Genomic DNA, 16,639 nt, shown 5'->3' with positions numbered 1-16,639 from the left:
GTTGCAAAGAGTGTGGGTGGGTTTGTTAGAGTAGGGTGAAGAAGGGTTACGGCAGGTGGGGAGTAGCTTAGCTCTCCAACAGTGCAGAGCCCTTCCACAGTCCCCTACCCCACAGGTGACACACACCCCACCACTGGGGCCAAAGGGGTGAGTGGTAATGAGAGGTTTGGTCTTTGGGACACGCTGAGCCATGAGGCTGGTCTTACCCTTTCCCCAACATGCCCATCCTCAAGTTTGAAGATGTTGTTCCCCTCTTAAGACCTCCCAGGGCTCCCCAGCCAGAGAGGAACTGGATCTGTGAACAATCAAGCTTTATTTTTACAAAAATGAACATTGTGGCATGTCTTAGCAGCCGGCCTGAGATTGGGCTGGCTTAGGACTCACTCAAAACTGCTAGCTTTCCTTTGTCCTTCCTCAGTTTCAAAGCAAGACCAGGCCACAGTGCCCGAGGAATGAGCCCTAAGAGCTTGGTCAAGGGTGGCGACTGAGGAGGTAGGGGCCAGAGCAGAGGATTGGCAGGCTCACCCCTCCTTCGAAGGAAGGGGCAGAAAGGGACCAACTGGGACGGCTGGAGCCCCTCACCTCACTCCACGCTATCATGGCTCTAAGAAGGGGCAAGGTACAGGGCAGGCCTGTCCAGACCAGATCCTTGCTCTGGCCAACAGGGAAGCAGGGCCCGGCCAGGTTCAGCCATTCCCTCAAAGCAGCAGATCCCTTCTCTCCAGTTAGTTCCGGGGGGAAGGAGGGTAACCCCCAAATTCCCGGGAGTCAGCAGCCTTTACCTGACAGTGCCCAAGCACTGTGGTGACAGGTCTAGGAGCACAGGCACGGCGGGGGCGGAGGTATCCCTGCACCCTCCAGGCGGAGGGGTCCCTGAGTAGCTGGCTTCCCTGGCCCACAGGCCGGGTGGCCCCGTCACGGCTTCTGAAAGTCCAGGGCGTGGAGGTCGTAGGACAGTGCAGCGTAGAGATGCTTGGTGGTGAAGCGCAGGCAGTACACAGGGCTGCTGAGCGGGGTCGAGGTCAGCGGGAAGGCCTGCAACCGAGGGCGGGAGCCCTAACCTCAGCTGCCCGGGCCCGGTGCAGACGCCCCCACCTTCTCCAGGCACCCCCACTCCCAGATCCAGCCCCTAATAAGGGGATGCGCGGTGCGCTTACGTGGAGGCAGGCCCTCTGGCGCCGGTCCCACAGCCGCACGACCCCGTAGTAGGAGGACCCAGTAGCCAGCAGGTGGTTCCCATCGGTCTGCAGGCAGTACAGGGTGCTGTCGTGGGGCTCCTCCCACTCCATGACACACTTCCTGTCCGGGAAGAGGCCATCAGAGGGAGGGTCAGGGTGCCCTCCACCCCAGCTGCCACAGGGGCCTTAGAAATCCATTCTGGCCAGGAGACAGAAGCTGAATCACCAGACTCTTTGGAAGCCAGACTTAATGCGGGGAAAGCCGCCTCTGGAAAGGGCTCTTTCTCGCCAATTCCCGAACCCCAGGCCCAATGAGGCCCTCCTCTGTGCTTCACACGGCTGGCTTCGTGTCACAGGACTTGGGCAGCAGGGCAGAAAGAAAGGACGCTGAGGGACAGCACCCTGACGACTCCCCGGGCTCTTAATCAGCGCCTGGTGGCTATGGTCTCCCAGGCCCTGGGACCAGGGCCGCCGAGCAGGGAGTCCAAGCTTGATCTGACCCTGCCGGCTGCCAGTCCCTAGCCTCCAGCTGGAGGGCCCGTGCCTTCCGGGGGCACACCGGGACTGCCGCACACTCACCGGACACTGGCTCGGAGGTCCCAGTAGCGAACGTAGGTGTCATAGCCACAGGACAAGAGTGTGGACGGGGACTCATACATGACATCCAACACCCCAGCCCCTGGGGGGAAGTCACTGCCCAGGTGCGTCATTAGCTGCCCACTGGGGAGAGAACAGAGGGGCAGAGGACGAGAGACTGTCCCGCCTTGGTCCCCACACCAGCTTTTAACCTAATGGCCTCAGTCCCTGGGGAAATGCAGCTCTCCCCCTCCCCCGCCAAGCTAAGATCAAGGCTCCCTGAGGAAGGAGCCAAGGGAAGAAATGGCCCAGGATGCCCACTCTGTCACCCCAGTCGCCGTGCTGCCCCTCCCGCAGCTAAAGGCCTCCATCGGCCCGCAGCCCCTGCCTGCATCGCAGCTGCTCGCCGCCTGGCCACTGCCCCTCGGGGAGGAAGAATGGGCCTCGCGGACAGGCCGGCCCCCCTCCCGTGCGCACACACACACTTGGTTACTTTATACTTCTTGATCCTGCAGGTCATGCAGTTCTGAGCTGCCTGAGTCCAATGCCTTAATTCCTGCCTGTAATCTGGGGCTCAAACCTCATTGGGGATAAAGACCACACAAAGGGAGAAGGGGAGTCCCAGGAGATGTTAAAACAAGTAAACACCTTTGTGTCTGGGGAGAAAAATCGCTGAGAAAGCAGCTTAGCGGGCCGGTCCCCGGTGTTCCTGGCCCGGCTGGCCCCCAGCCCAGGGCTAGCACGCCTGTGTGATCACAGCCCCCAGCCTGCTGGGCTCCAGCGTGCTCCCCCACCCTCGCCCCTCCCGGTGGCCGAGAGCAGATTACTGAGAAGAACAATTTCTTTGTGACTGTGTAATTCCCTCCGTGACCGCGGCAGTGGGCAGACCCCTCGCCCTGATGCCAGACCCTTAGCAACCACGTAGGGGGGCCTTCTGGCCCTAGCAACTACCCCTCAACATCAAGTGCACCCGCTAATCCCTGTGGCTAGGGAACGGGGAGAAGCAGGGAGTTTCTGCAGAATGACTGGAGCGGGGAGGGGGATGGAGGAGAAGAGGGGCACCCTCCAGGCCCGATCCAGCACTTTCACCCAAGAGATGCTGGGCTCTCTTCCCTGGCAGGACAGGAGAAGCAAGGCCATGAACACTTCCCAGGGACACCCAGGTAAAAGGCCCCGGCAGTGGGAGGGAGGACTCCAGGATCTCACAAGCAGTGTTCACCAAAGGGCCGAGGCAGATGCTACCAGCCACAAGTGTGAAAGCGGACTTCAGCCCCAGGCCTTCCAGCTCACACGGACTCTGACCCTCAACCTCCCTCCTCCCCAGTGCAGCCACCATCTTCCCTAGAAGTTGAAGGAATAGAGGCGGCGGCTTGGGGTTCCCTTCTACCTTTCCCCTTTGAGCCCTGGGCAATGAGGTGACCCCCAGCAAGGGACACTGTTGCGGTCAGTGGGAGGTCAGGCCCTAAGTCAGCACCCTGGCCCCCAGCCTCCTTGGCAGATGTTCCTCTTTCTGTGGGAGGTAGAAGGTAAGCCTCCGTGGTGGGGGACCCTGAGATCCCGGGATCAGGCAGAAGGCCACCACCCACAGATCAGCATCTCCTAGAGATGGCTGACCTTGGCTCCCAGGAAGGGCTACCAGCCATGACTGACCCACCCTGGGCAGGCCAGAGTCCTAAGAGGAGTCCGTGCTGCCCCCCACCACCTCTCTTTTACAGCTACTTCTGGACATTTGTGCACACCCAGGTAGGGGGCTGTTTGGCTCCACAGTTCTCCCTCCTTCCAGATTTGGGGGCCCGGCCCCTTCCATTAGTGAGGCCTTCAGGAATGACTGAGGAGCTCTCCCCTTTAATCTGCAGAAGTAATTTCATGTTTGTTTGAAATAGAAGATGAAAGGCGGTGGGGGTTGGGGGCGTGAAGCCCAGCATGGCTCTACCTGCCCACCCCCAGTCCAGGGCTCAGAGGGAAAGAGAGCCGGGCACCCGGGGCCTGGACAGGGGCAGCAGCGTCGGGACCGGCAGCATCAGGGCGATACCCAGAACAAGTTGCCACCCTGGGCCCCTGTCCCAGCATCCAAGCCATCCCTGGAAAGAGTCCTGCCAGTGTCTGTGACAAGAAACAGAACCCTGCCGGCCAGGGGAAACCCGAGGGCCAGAGCGAGCACCAGCCTCCCTGAGGCCAGCCCAAGTCCCGCAGCCCCTTGTCCACCAGACCAGCCTGGCCCGAGACAGAAGAGTTTCTTTCTGCGGCTGCCTGGTGCTCCGATTCTCTGAAACGGCCACACACACTTCAAATGGGCCAATAAAAAGACAAAATTTCTTTTGCTTCTGGGCCTGGGATCCTCACGACTCTGCTGTGCGGTGCCTGGGAGGTGAAGTCCAGGGCCTCCACGGACCCAGCCGGCTCTGGGAAAGGGCCCGTCTCTCCAAACAGCGGCCCAGCGCTGCCATGGGAGCCCTGCTGGGGCTTTGATTTGGGAAAACAAACAGAAATGGCACCATGGGCCCTTCGTGGCCCCCACCCCAAGACCAATTTAACTAGAAAACTCTAGCTCAACAGCTCTGGGGAAGGGAGCAAGATCGGCCCGACAATAGCCTCAAACTTTGGGGGAAAGGGGGACAAAACAAGCTGTCTGTCTCCTCAGCCCCTCCTCTCGGGCTCCTTTTCTTCCTGCAAGTGTGTTCTTGTAAAAACGATTAGATTGCAATTTGTATAACATGGTGACCCCCAAATTCAGACGTTTCACCCCTTTTCTCTGGAAAGAATGTCAAGAATGCTTCTCGGCCTCTCACGGTGGGGGGCGGGAGGGGGGTGCAGAGCCTTGGCTGTCGCACAACTTGTGTGGGAACAGGACTGCCCCTCAGAGTCCCGGGCCAAGACGGCAGCAAGGGCCGGCTCCGTCACTACAGAGGGCCAGACAAAAAGTCCATTCCCTTACAACTCCTGCACACAAAGCCTGGGCCTCCAGGAGCCGCTGGGGGCTGGGCCGGGGGGGGGGGGAGGCTCCACACCCCAGCCTCTCCCGAGCCTGACTCCAGCAATTCTCTTTCCACCCAGGGAAAGATAAAGACAGATGGGGCCACCCCTGTGAGCTTGATGAACGAGCGCGGGCCGGGGAGGGCTGCCCGAAGGAGGCCGGGCTGCGTGCCGCGTTCTCTGGCAGGCCCCAGAGTACCTGGGCGGGAAGAACAAGCAGAGGGCGGCCTCAGCCCAGGGACTTGAGGGGGCGAGCAGGTGAGGGAACCAGGGCTCCCACCCTGCTGCACAGCGATTCCAGCTCAAGGGAAGAGGGAGCCTAGGGAGGAGCTTCCTGACAGAAGGAAATCTAGTAAGATAAGGACCCCTCCACCGCCATCTTTAGGGGACATATAGGGACAGCTAACCGGAGGTAGGTGCTGGCCCTGAAGACCCAGATGTCCCAGTTGCTCCTGCTCTGGGCCTTGCCGAGCCGCAAGCCAGTGGCCACCCTGTCCCGAGTCCGCTCATCCCAGCCTCCGTCTGCCTCCCTGCCCGGCCTGCCCCCGCTCCCAACACAGGCCACGGCCCGCAGAAAGTGCCCGTGTGTTAGAGGGCCCTGAGCTAGGAGAAGCCAGGTCCCCGTCCTGCCCCCCTGCCTGCATCTATGAACGCCTGTGGCCCCCACGCCGCTTTACGGCCACTGTTAACACACGGCGTCCCCGTCCTCGGCGGGGCCCAGTCTGTGCTCGGGACAGAGGATGTTCCCTGGAGATCTAGAAGTTCTTGCTCCTCCGCCTGGCATGTATGTGTGACCCTAAGACACAACGGTGGCTTTCAGGGGAGGGCCAGGATGGAAGAGTGACACACAGTTCACCTTCCCTCAGCTTGGCTCCCGGGGACAGAGGACCTGGAGGTATAAGCTGGCCCAGACACGGTCACTCAGGAGGGCAGGTTTTTCCTCCTTCCCACCCCTCTCCTTCCTCCTTTTCCTTTCTTTGAGCAACAATCATTTAATGAGCACCTTCTGTATACCAGGCACTGTGCTTTAGTAGGAACTGCAGGGAGATGTCAGGGATGGCTTTGAAGGAGCCCTCCCTGTCCTCCAGAAGTTCTCAGTCCAGGGAAGGAGAGAGTCTGTCATGCATCCAACTAACAATACAAGGGGTGACCGGGTGGGTCCCCAAAGAGAAATGAAAGTTTTACTGTAAGAGCACAGATCAGAGAACATTTTGGCCTGTGGGCATGGAGTGGTTCTCCAAGGAGTGACAGAAGTGGGACGGGCAGCGACAGGAGCAGGGGGACGACGCGGGTGAAGGACCCGCCCCAGCAGGGGTGCAGAGCCGGGGCACCGGTGCCAGGTTTGCCCCTGGCAGACCTTCCGGTCTGCCCGGGATCTGGCTTTCGGACCACGACGGCCCTCGGGTGCACGCGCTCGGCGGGCACGAACTCGGGGCGGGGGGGGCAGGGAGTCACCAGTCTTCTCTGCAGGGAGGCGCTCGTCCTGTCCAGCCCTCTGGCGGGGCGGGCGGGAATCAAGGAGGCACAGGATGTCCCCAGTGTAACACCGGAGTGGTGGAGACACGGAGAAGCCCATGGAAACTTCGCCTGCCTCGGCCCCATCAGGCGAGCGGGAAGGGCCCTGCCCGAGCCCACGGCCTCTCCCCTGCATGTGTGCGCGCGTGCGCGGCCCCCCGCGCCCGCCCGCGCACACGTGTTCAGACACAATGGCTCAAAGGCCGGGCAGCCAGGCAGCCCACTTTGTACTGCTAACAAGGGGCCCGTAATTACAGGAAGGGGCAGCCGGGCAGATAAAAGGATACAAAATTTCAACATCTGTTGCCATAAAGGGATAAGGAGAAGTGAAACGCAAAGTATCAGTTTGGTGTCAGCAGGCAGAGAGCCAATTTCAAAGAGTTCAGGGGGACAGAGGGGACAAGAAAGAAAAAGGCAAGGGGGGGAAAGAAAGAAAGAAATTACAGGGTTCCTTAAAGAGGTAAAGAAAAAAGAAAATGAAAAAATCTGTCAGTAATACTTTCAAAGGAGAAGGCAGTTACTTTAAAGAGGGCAGTTCCCCAATCACCCTGACCGAGGGCTGGGCCGCCCGGGGTGGAGGCGAAGGCGGAGGCGAAGGCAGAGACGAAGCCGCACCTGGGCTGGGTGGGCCCGGTCTGTGCCGGGGACGCGGCTCCCTTCTGCAGGCCGCTGGAAAGGGCTGCCGCCAGGCACCCCTCGCCTCTGTAAAGGCCACTAGCTGCTCTGATATGCATCTCCCGTGCTCCCCCCGGGGTCCCTCATCCCTGGTGGCCGACAAGGCAGCCCCGTGAGTGCTCTAAGGGTTACCAACTCCAGCCACGGGGGCTAGGATCAGGGAAGGCGTTGTGGTGGCGGTGCTGTGTGCACCAAAGAGTAAGCAGGATGGAGAGGGCAGAATCCAGGCACAGGGGGCAGCTAGGGCAGAGGCTCAGAGGGGAAAATAGAGCGCGCCTGTCGGATTGTATGAGAAGCCTATCTGCCGCAACTCTGAGAAAGAGGAGACTCAGGGGCTTTAGGATAGAAATGGAAGAGTAATGGGGAACCAGGATGACCTCGGCTGGAAGGGGAGATGAGGGGATGTGTGCCGGGACCCATATAGAGTCACACATCTAGGACCTGAACCGTCAATGCCCTAGGAGTGGCCAGGTCACCTAAGCCCACCCCTATTCCATTCCTAGTTCCCCCCAGGCTGGCTGAGGGCTGTGGCTGTACCCACCAGGATCCCTGCAGGTCCGGGATCACAGGCCTCTCCACCCTGTTGCCCACCTGCACCACTGCTAGATCCAGCTCAAATGCCCTCGGCAGAAATGAGGAACCCATGGTGAGAGCAAGGCCAGGAGGAGGGCTGTATATGATGTCTGGCCAGTCTGACCTCCCAGGCCTTTCAGCAGCTGGGAGGTATACCCCACACAGACACACCTTCCCCGGGACCTAGCTGAGTTTCCTGCTCAAATGCACACAGACGACCTAAGATGGGCCTGGATTCCTTCAGACCCCAGGCTCAGAACGGGACGGTTTTGGCCCAGTTCCTTGGGGTCTGATGGGACCACGGGGCCTAGTGAGGGATGCTTCAGTGGTTGGCTGTTGGCACTCTCTGTCAAGATGGAGCCCTTGGGGGACTGCAACTGGACCTGAAGACCATCTACCCTTGGAAGCAGGAACACTCTGGCACCTCCAGGATGGGTAAAGGACTCCATCTTTCTCTCTGCCTGGTTTAGACAGGTTAGAAACGCCCTGTCTTTGGGCCCTGCCCATGGTTTCCAACTCCAGGGGAAAGAAAGGCAGAAAAGGGAGAAGGGAGAGAGAGACAGCCAAGCTCTTGCCATCGAGGCAACGGCTGTATGCCCACAGCCACCCTCTGATCTGTGCCCTCCAGCCAGCACCTCCCCCTCCCTAGCCTGGAGGGAGAACAGTCTCCAGGAGTCTTGATGGAACAAAGGGCTCAGGGAGTCATGGTGATTTTGAAGGGGTCCCTGGGCACTGTGAGAAGTAGCCTAAGTGACCTGACAGCGGGTCCCCGAGAGACAGCAGGGAGAAAACATGCCCAGCAGGGCCCCCACACCCCCCAGGTGTGTCCCAGCCCCCACCGTCCTCCTGAGGGCGGCCCCAGAGGGGTGATGCTCCGAGCAAAACTGCCCCTCCAGCACTCCTTCCCCCCAAGTTACAGCACACACATAAAAGAGAAAATCCTGGCGCTCCTCAGGTTTCAGCAGTGACAGGTTAAAAGCAAGGAATCCACCCAGCCCCGCACAGCGCCCGCCACCAAGTCCTGCCGGCGGTGCTGCTCCACCTTCCAGATTGGCCTGTCACTCAGGCTTTGGCATTATTGAAAGATCAAACTCTGTCCTGCCTGTTCATTACCTTAATCCTATTTTCTACATGGCTTTATTATCTGCTTGGGCTTCTCTGGGAAAGACAGCTACAGACAGTCACCCTGTCCATCCACTTCCTCCCACCAGAAGCAGATGCCTCCAGCAGGCCTTCTTTCCTTCAAGCCCTGCACCACTCAGGCTTCCAAGCTTCCCTGGGAACGGGACGGATGTTTCAACGAGGCCCGGGGGGTCTGAGGGCCAGAGAGGAGACACCACCACCTGTTGCCCGGGGCCGCCCAAAGGGAGCAGGGCAGTTTCTCATTTGGGTGGTTCTTGGGTTCTGGAAAGACCCAGGGTTTGGGGTTTGGGAGGACTAGGGATTTCATAAGGGAGTGCTACTCAAGGAGTTGGTGCCTTGTAAGTACATCCTGACCATAAATCTGTGCCCAGGAGTAACCCCCCCAGAGGAGACCACAGGCAGAAGAGGCCCTCCAAGATGACTCGACCTCAGAGAGAAGAGTGCACCCCCTGCCTTCCGGCTCATTCGCCATCCTGAACCCAGGCCAGGGAGGGTGCCCGGCCCAAGGGCCAGCCACGTGACTGAGACGGACTTCCAGCAGCAACACCTCTCTTGTGGCCTGCAGCCTCACGTACTGTCAGGAGCCTTCTCTATGCCAGGTCAGCAGGACCACTCCACCTCTAGTGGTCACGAGGCCACAGGTATTTGGAGAATTAAAAAGCTGAGCCTCTGCAAACTCTAAGGTCCTAATGCGGAAGGCAGCCGCGGGTGGGGAAGGACAGAGTGAAGGAGACAGGTACTGTATGGGCACTTTTTCAAAATAATGCCTTCTTCATACTAGTTCTGTTAAGCAGAGATAATTAAATCTCATTTACAAATAATGGAAGCCGAGGCCCAGAGAGGCCCCCTTATCACAGAGCTAATCAGCAGCGAGTCCGTTCTAGAACCCAAGTCTGTCTGACCAGCAGCCCGTGTTCCCTCTGCAGCCCTCACAGCCCCCCCCGCCCCCGCACACACCAGAGGAGGGGTTCCTTCTGCCTGTGTCCCATGCAGAAGCAAGGAGTTGCCAGCGGTAGGAGTTTGGCAGGGTAAGCCACAGGGACAAACCTCACAGACTCAGGCACTCCGACATCCCAGAGGCTACAGAACAAAGGAAGCCTTGGAAGTTTCCGCTGTGCTGGCAACGGTATGAGGCGACCATCGGCTATGTTAACAAGAGCCAAAGATCTAGAATAAGGAAGATGACAGAGCACCTGCCACTCATCAGCTCACGCCTGGTGTGTTCATGACTCAGCTGTGAACATCCCACTTCAAGAGGGATGCAACCAGATGAACCGGAGAAGCTTTCAGGTGAGAATGTCCTAAACCAAGTGGGAGGCCAACACCACAGGTCGCCCACCCAGCTACTGCTCACTTTCCTTCTTGCTGACCAGCAGCGGATTCTGTGCCCACCCCCCCGACCCCCACTGCCAGTGTGCGTGCCCGGAAAGCCGGGCTCTTCCCCAGGCCCAGGCCAATCTGGACCGCTCCTTCCATTTCCCTTGCCACAGTTTGGTCTGGGGTGAGTACCGAAACACACTTGTAGCTCACTAAATATGAGAAGTCTGCTTGGGGGCTCCTCTAAAAGGGCTCCCCGTCTTACAAAGGGACCCCAGGCAGGGACATGGCCTCTTCCTTCCTCCCTTTGGGTACTGCCTAACGGGTTGGTAGAGCTTTTGTGAACAAGCCTGAGGGGAAGTAAAGGCAAAACCCACTTTGAGGTGGCAAAGCAGAAAGCTGAGATGGGCTCTCAAGCTTTCACTGAGCTGCCCAACCCATCAATCCTGGAAGCAGTGAACCACCCAACTCCTGGATGGACTCCTTGTCATTCAAGATAATAGTAACCCCTTTATTGTTTGAGCCACTTTGAATTAGGTCCTCATTACTTTTAGCCAAAAGCACCTTTACTGATGTTTATGAGCAACAATTAAAGGTCCTCAGACTTCTGGCCTGATAAAGAGAAGACACGGGCGCCTGGGCGGCTCAGTCGTTAGGTGTCTGCCTTTGGCTCAGGTCATGATCCCGGGGTCCTGGGATGGAGCCCTGCATGGGGCTCCCTGCTCAGCCGGAAGCCTGCTTCTCCCTCTCCCACTCCCTCTGCTTGTGTTCCCGCTCTTGCTCTTCCTCTGTCAAATAAGTAAATAAAATCTTAAAAAAAAAAAAAAAAGACGCTGGAGGAGCAGGACCAAAGTTTTCAAATATTTAAAGGCCTGTCTTCAGAGGCATGATTCAACTCGCTTCTTATCCAGGATCACAGCTCCTGGAAGCAGATCAACCCTTGCTGAAGGACAGGCATGAGAACTCTCAGAGCTATCCAAAGATGTAATGTGGTATCTGGGGAAGCTGCGAGTCTCCGATCCCTCTGGTTGGATGACCACCAGAGAATGTTGTAAAGAAAACCATACTTAATGAAAACATCTCATGTGTTAAAAAAAAAAATCTTTTGGAGGGGCGCCTGGGGGGCTCAGTAGGTTGAGCATCTGCCTTCGGCTCAGGTCATGATCTCAGGGTCCTGGGATGGAGTCCCACATTGGGGGGTGGGGGGTGGGGGGTCCCTGCTCAGCGGGGAGTCTGCTTCTCCCTCTCCCTCTGCCCCCCTCTAATAAATAAAATCTTTATAAAAAAATCTTTTGGAAATACTGACAATATGACAGATTTTTCAGGAAAACAAAAAGATATGGCTAATACTTTCCTGGGGAGATGGAGAGAAGAGACGTGCTAGAGCAGCTGAGGCAGGAGACAGGCGGGCAGAGCTCCTGTAAATCACGGCACTGCAAACCACAACGTGGGGGCCTGAAGCTAGGGTAAGACTTCTCAGACTTCACGCCAAGAGCACAAAAAGAAAAAGTCAATAATTTGGACGTCATCAAAATTTAAAACTTTGGTCTTTTATCCTATCAAGAGGATAAAAAGACAAGCTCCAGACTTAAAGGTATAGGCAAACCTCATGTCTGACAAAGGACTCACATCTAGAACATATAAAGAACTCTCAAAACTCCAGTGAAAAAGCAACCTCTTCAATTAGAAAATGGGCAAAAGACCTGAGCAGCGATTTTACCAAAGAGAATATACAGAAGGCAAAAAAAAAGCACATAAAAAGATGTTCATCATCAATAACTATTAAGGAAATTCCAATTAAAGCCACCAGACACCACACCTGTGAGAATAGCTAAAATAAGAAACAGTGATCGTTCCAAATGCTGTTGAGGAGGTGAAGGAACTAGATCTCCCCTACACCAGGGCTGGATTATAAAATGGTACAGATATTCAAAGAGTTTGGGGCATTAATCCCAGAGAAATGAAAACCCAGGTCCACATGAATGCTTATATACAAATGTTTATGACAGCTTAATCTGCAATAGTCAAAAAACTGAAAATAACCCAATGTCCTTAGTGGGGGAGTGCTGCTCAATGGGAGAGTGCCGTGGTACATCCCCACCAGGGACCACTACCGAGCAACCTCGAGTAAAGCCCTCTCAGCGCAACTACTGGTATGGAGGGGAAGCAAATCCCCAAAGGTTACGTACATTATTCCACTTATATAATGCTTTCAAACTGACGCAATTATAGAGACGGGGAACACATAAGTGGTTGCCAGACGTTAGTTAGGGACAAGAGGGAGTGCCGGAGGGGATGGCAGCTAGACGGTGCGGCTGTGAGGGGGGCAAGCGACGGTTCCGACGGTTCCGTACCCTAACTGTGGTAACGGTAACGTGAATCTACCCATGGGATAAAACCGCACAGAACTGCGCACATGCGCACACGCACACACACACACGCGCACACACACACGCGCACACACACACACACACGCACACAGAAATGACTACAATCTAAATAAAGTTCTGTGGATTATACCAATGTCGATTTCCTGGTTCTGATTTGTATTATGTATTAACGTATATATTATCTAATGCTACACAGGTACCTTGCTGTTCTATTTTTGGAACTTCTTACGAATCTATAATTATTTCAAAATAAAAAGCTAAAAAAACAAAATAAAAGCTCATCAGAATGGTAGATAATCCGACAGGAATGTGTCAAGCCTGCCAAGGCAGAGAATTGTGAATAAAACCTGGATGTATTTTAACTGTTCTGTATAATTCTTTTTATGGATCTGTAGGTCACTTCCGAAATCTTTATTTTAGGATAGATGGGATTTTATGTAGCCACATAATCAGACACTCCTTAGAGAAAAATATCGCAAATCCAAATGGTTGTTGTTATCCTAATTTCTAAGTGAAATTATTTACCTATTACAAATTCCTTCCAACAGTTTCCTCAAGCTAACTCTAACGAGGCCAGGGGAGCGCGCACGTCTTGGAGGCGGTCAGTGGGTCGTGGGCCGGGTGCTTCCCAGCCTCCTCCTGGACCACCTGGTGGCCAACGGGGCAGGTGGGCCCAAAGGTCTTTGCTGTGCCTCCCTGGCTGCTCCAACCCCACCCCCACGGGAAGCCATGGTGGCTCAGGAATCTCTTACCTGTTGAGGTCCCAGATTCTTAAGGGTGAGAAGTGCCCACAACAAGCTGTCCCTGTCACAAAAGAGCTGCCAAACAAAAGGAGAGCAGAGTCAGGGCGGGCTTGTCAGAACCTGTGGCGGGGACGGTGACACAGTTGCAAGTGCAGTGCTCATTCTCCGGGGATCACAGAGTGGAGACAGGACGAGAGAAGGGGCTGTGGGGGGGGGCGCGTCAGAGAAGCTGCAGGAAGATGACTGGAAGCATGGGGAGGTCTACAAGACCCCAGGGGCCCCCACAGGTGTAAGGACAGAGGAGCTCGCCACTCAGAAAGGTCTTGTGGTCTCTGCCCACCAGAAGACCACATCTCTACACGTGCAACCCTCAGGCCAAGGGAGGGCAGGCCTGTCAGGCTGCAGAAAAGGCCCCCGGGGAACAGGCTGTTGGGTAGGGGAAGAAGAGACCCTGGTCAGAGGTCAGGGTGGCTGGGGGGCACTGTTGAAGGCGTTATGAGCTAGGTAACATGCCGCAAGCCCAGGGCAGGTGTAATGGCACCGAACTGTGCAGAGGGAACCATCAAAGGCCACTAACTCCAAGTGTGCTGGTGCGCGAGGCCGGGAAGAGAGCACGCGAAGGGGCAGGGGGGCGCCGCTGCCATGGAATGAGTTGGCAGGCAGGCAGAGTTTAGAGCACAGTGACACTATTTCCCCAGAGTAACTCTTAAGCCCCTAAAAAGTTCAACACATGCATGTGCAGCCCCATTTTTAGGTGGAGGCACAAGGCCGGTGGGCAAGCTCTGTGCCATGAGCCAGGCCGGTGGAGCCCCAAGGCCACACCTGGGACCTGAGTGCCAGGCCACACCTTGGTGGAGGACTTGCTGGGTGGGGAGGGATGCCAGCGGGAACCCCAGCTGGAACCCCAGCTGGAACACCTAACCCGGAGCAGGAGAGCTGAAAGCAGTCATGTCACTCAGGAGCCCTGGGGCCGGGGAAGGGCCGTGTCCCTATAGGTCGGGCGCTGGGGGGAGGGGGCTAGACAGACCAATGACCCGTTGGCCCATCCACCCTGGCCCTGCCCACCACCTGTGGCTCTCTGGTCCTAAGCAGGTCAGTGGGCAGACAGAGTTCTGTGGCGAGGGCTCTGAAGAAGCCAGGGGCTTTGGAGGGGGCAAAGGGGGGTGGAGGTGGCCTGCAGTTGCTGATGGGGGCAGGCACTGGTCAAGCCACTGAAGGACAATCCAAATTGCACGGCAGGTGTCTGTTTTTCAACCCTCAGCTGATAAAAAAGGCCACATGAGCCACCCTGGGGCTTCCATGCCTCAAGCCAAGACTTCCTCCTGGGACATGCTCCCCCGGCTTCCTTCTGACCCCCAGGAGTGCTGGTGACCACTCCACTGGAATGGCAGCCAAAGCAGCCACTCTGTCCTGCCCCGAGTGACCCCCAGCCACTGGACACGGAAGCCCCGAACTGCAAAGCCAGGAGAGGTTGTCCTCACCTCCCTCCCCTCCACATTTTTCTCTTGAGGGTAATCCATTAATAACTGGTAAAGCCAATTACCTTGGGTTGGAAACATAATAGCCACTTGGAAAGCATTCGAGCGGGCAATTGGGCCCTTCAGACTTTCGAGACGTGCAGGCCAGGTGAGGGGCACAGGCCAGGTGAGGGGCGCCAGCACGGATGCACAGACATCCAGGGAGGCCTGCGGCAGGCCTCTGACCGGCCACAGTCTTAACTAGTGACGAGGTAAGTTGAGATGAGGGGAAGGGGAGGAAGCCCCTGAACCTGAATCTGCCACTCCCAACAGCTCCCAGAAGGCTGGAGTGGGGCCGCAAGTGCCTTCTCCTGGGACCCCCGTCCCTCTCTATTCCTGCCCCCCCACCCCAGCCCCGTTCATCTGCCACCGGCAGGAGTGCCTCTCACCTTCACGCCACACAAAGGCCTGTCATGATCACCTGGACACAGCACCCAGAAATGTTGCTTTCCAAAAGCCGCCCTCTTCCCTTGCCCAACCCTGTGGTGCAGGGAAGAAGAGAAGGAAGGAAAGTAGAGAGACCCCCCGCTGCCCCCCACCCAGCACACAGGGGGACCTGAGCGTTTAATCAAATTTAACACTCGGTACAAGCCTGGTAAGCAGCAGTCAAGCAGCCTGGGAGCCAGGTTCCGCTGGGAACACACACCGGGCCTCACGCCCAAACCATGGGGACTGCCAGGACTCATGGGGGTGAAGCTGGCTGCAGACGCAGCCCTGCACACCTCCCACTATTCCTCCCTGCTTGTGGCCACACTCGCTCCCCACCTCACCTTCCACTTCCCATGGACTTCAGGAGGCATCAGGCAAAAGCCACAGGCCAGCCACACCCAGGGACGGGAGATGAGAAGGGTGTGCCCACGTGCAGTCTTGCCCAAGCGTAGGAGACACATGGAGCACAAGAGAAGACAGAACTCGCAGTCCTGGGACGCCTGAAGGATGCCTCCCACCACACAGTAAGTTCACCAGATAGAAGCTATGGTTCCCACCGGTCAGGAAGGGAAAACGAAGTGCCGGCCAGGCTCCCAGGGATGTTCATCAACTCCCTCTGCACACTTGCTCCCCTCCCCAGAGCCGCACTGGATAAGGTGCTCCCAAACTTAGGAGCAGGTGGGGTGGGATGTGCCCCTTGCAGGAGGCCTCCTGCCCCCACGAGCTCAGCCTCCACCAAGCCATCTCGCCTGCATGGATCGCCAGACTGCTCCACGGGCAGCAGTCCGCCTTCGTCCACCAGCAGATGGCCCACACCCTCACCGTGCCGGGCCCTGCACCCCGCATGCCCGAGGTTCCCAACAAATGCTCGGAGGCGCCCTAAACAGACACATGCACCACCCCTTCGATGGCACCTCCCAACAGACTACTCCGGGAGTCTGACCCGTTAAAAGGTCTTTGCTATCATCTCAACTTAGAATCTGAAGTTACAGAAAAAGCCAGCTCTCCTCAGAACGGAAATAAGAGTCAAATGGCTTTAGCCCTCAGTCCCATCTTGTTCTTAGAGGTGTCCTAGGGACAGGGACGGCAAACCCATGCTGAAGCAGAAGCTTCTGGCTCCCCATGGGACTTGACCAGCCTTCTTCCAAGTCTCTACCAGGCTTTATCTTACCCTCAGGGGACACATGGTATTTTGGGGGTTATCTCCCCATCTTCCCTTTGAGATCATGGACCATCCGGTGGCTCCTGTGTCCTCTGGTGCCCGGCACAGGGCCTGGCCTAGAAGAGGTACTTGGTCCAAGTCTGTGGAACTGGACTGAAAGGGCCCTGTGGAGCTCACAGCCGACAAGGCCGAGGAAGCTAGACCTAGGAGCTGTGAAGGGGTCCCTCTGCTTCCTAAACAACTCCCACATCACCAGACTCAGACCTGAAGGACACATGCCACAGTCCCATGTCGCTGGGGAAGTGAAATCCCTCATAAACACCACAACCAGATTATAGATGAGAAGTACCAACAGTATCTACACATTAATGTCCAAACACACACTCGTACAAGCACACACACTCTTGTCCAAGCACATACACTCTTGTCCAAGCGCACACACTCTTGT

The 16,639-nt window shown here is 56.8% G+C and overlaps 1 protein-coding gene across 5 annotated transcripts in view; it reads right to left on the bottom strand.

The window, feature by feature from the left end:
• Positions 1 to 296: 296 nt before the first annotated feature.
• The window catches only part of FBXW4 (F-box and WD repeat domain containing 4), an 81,013-nt gene continuing 64,670 nt past the window's right edge, over positions 297 to 16,639 (bottom strand). Inside the window, exons 6-9 of one of the 5 annotated variants that reach the window (XM_025880413.2) lie at positions 13,093 to 13,158; positions 1,758 to 1,898; positions 1,158 to 1,299; positions 297 to 1,003 (exon numbers count right to left, since the gene is read on the bottom strand). In XM_025880413.2, the coding sequence (XP_025736198.2) occupies positions 779 to 1,003; positions 1,158 to 1,299; positions 1,758 to 1,898; positions 13,093 to 13,158 (574 nt within the window). In that variant the 3' untranslated portion in view covers positions 297 to 778. Of the gene's footprint in view, positions 1,036 to 1,157; positions 1,300 to 1,757; positions 1,899 to 13,092; positions 13,159 to 16,639 lie in introns of all 5 variants that reach the window. The other 4 variants (XM_025880417.2, XM_025880415.2, XM_025880420.2 and 1 more) reach the window with 4 other exon arrangements.

The sequence above is a fragment of the Callorhinus ursinus genome, unplaced genomic scaffold (genome assembly GCF_003265705.2).
Source record: "Callorhinus ursinus isolate GAN/ISIS: 27379988/994484 unplaced genomic scaffold, GSC_fseal_2.0 scaffold20, whole genome shotgun sequence".
NCBI lineage: Eukaryota > Metazoa > Chordata > Mammalia > Carnivora > Otariidae > Callorhinus > Callorhinus ursinus.
The sequence above is the reverse complement of the archived record's forward strand: the minus strand, read 5'-3'. Positions and strand labels throughout refer to the sequence as shown.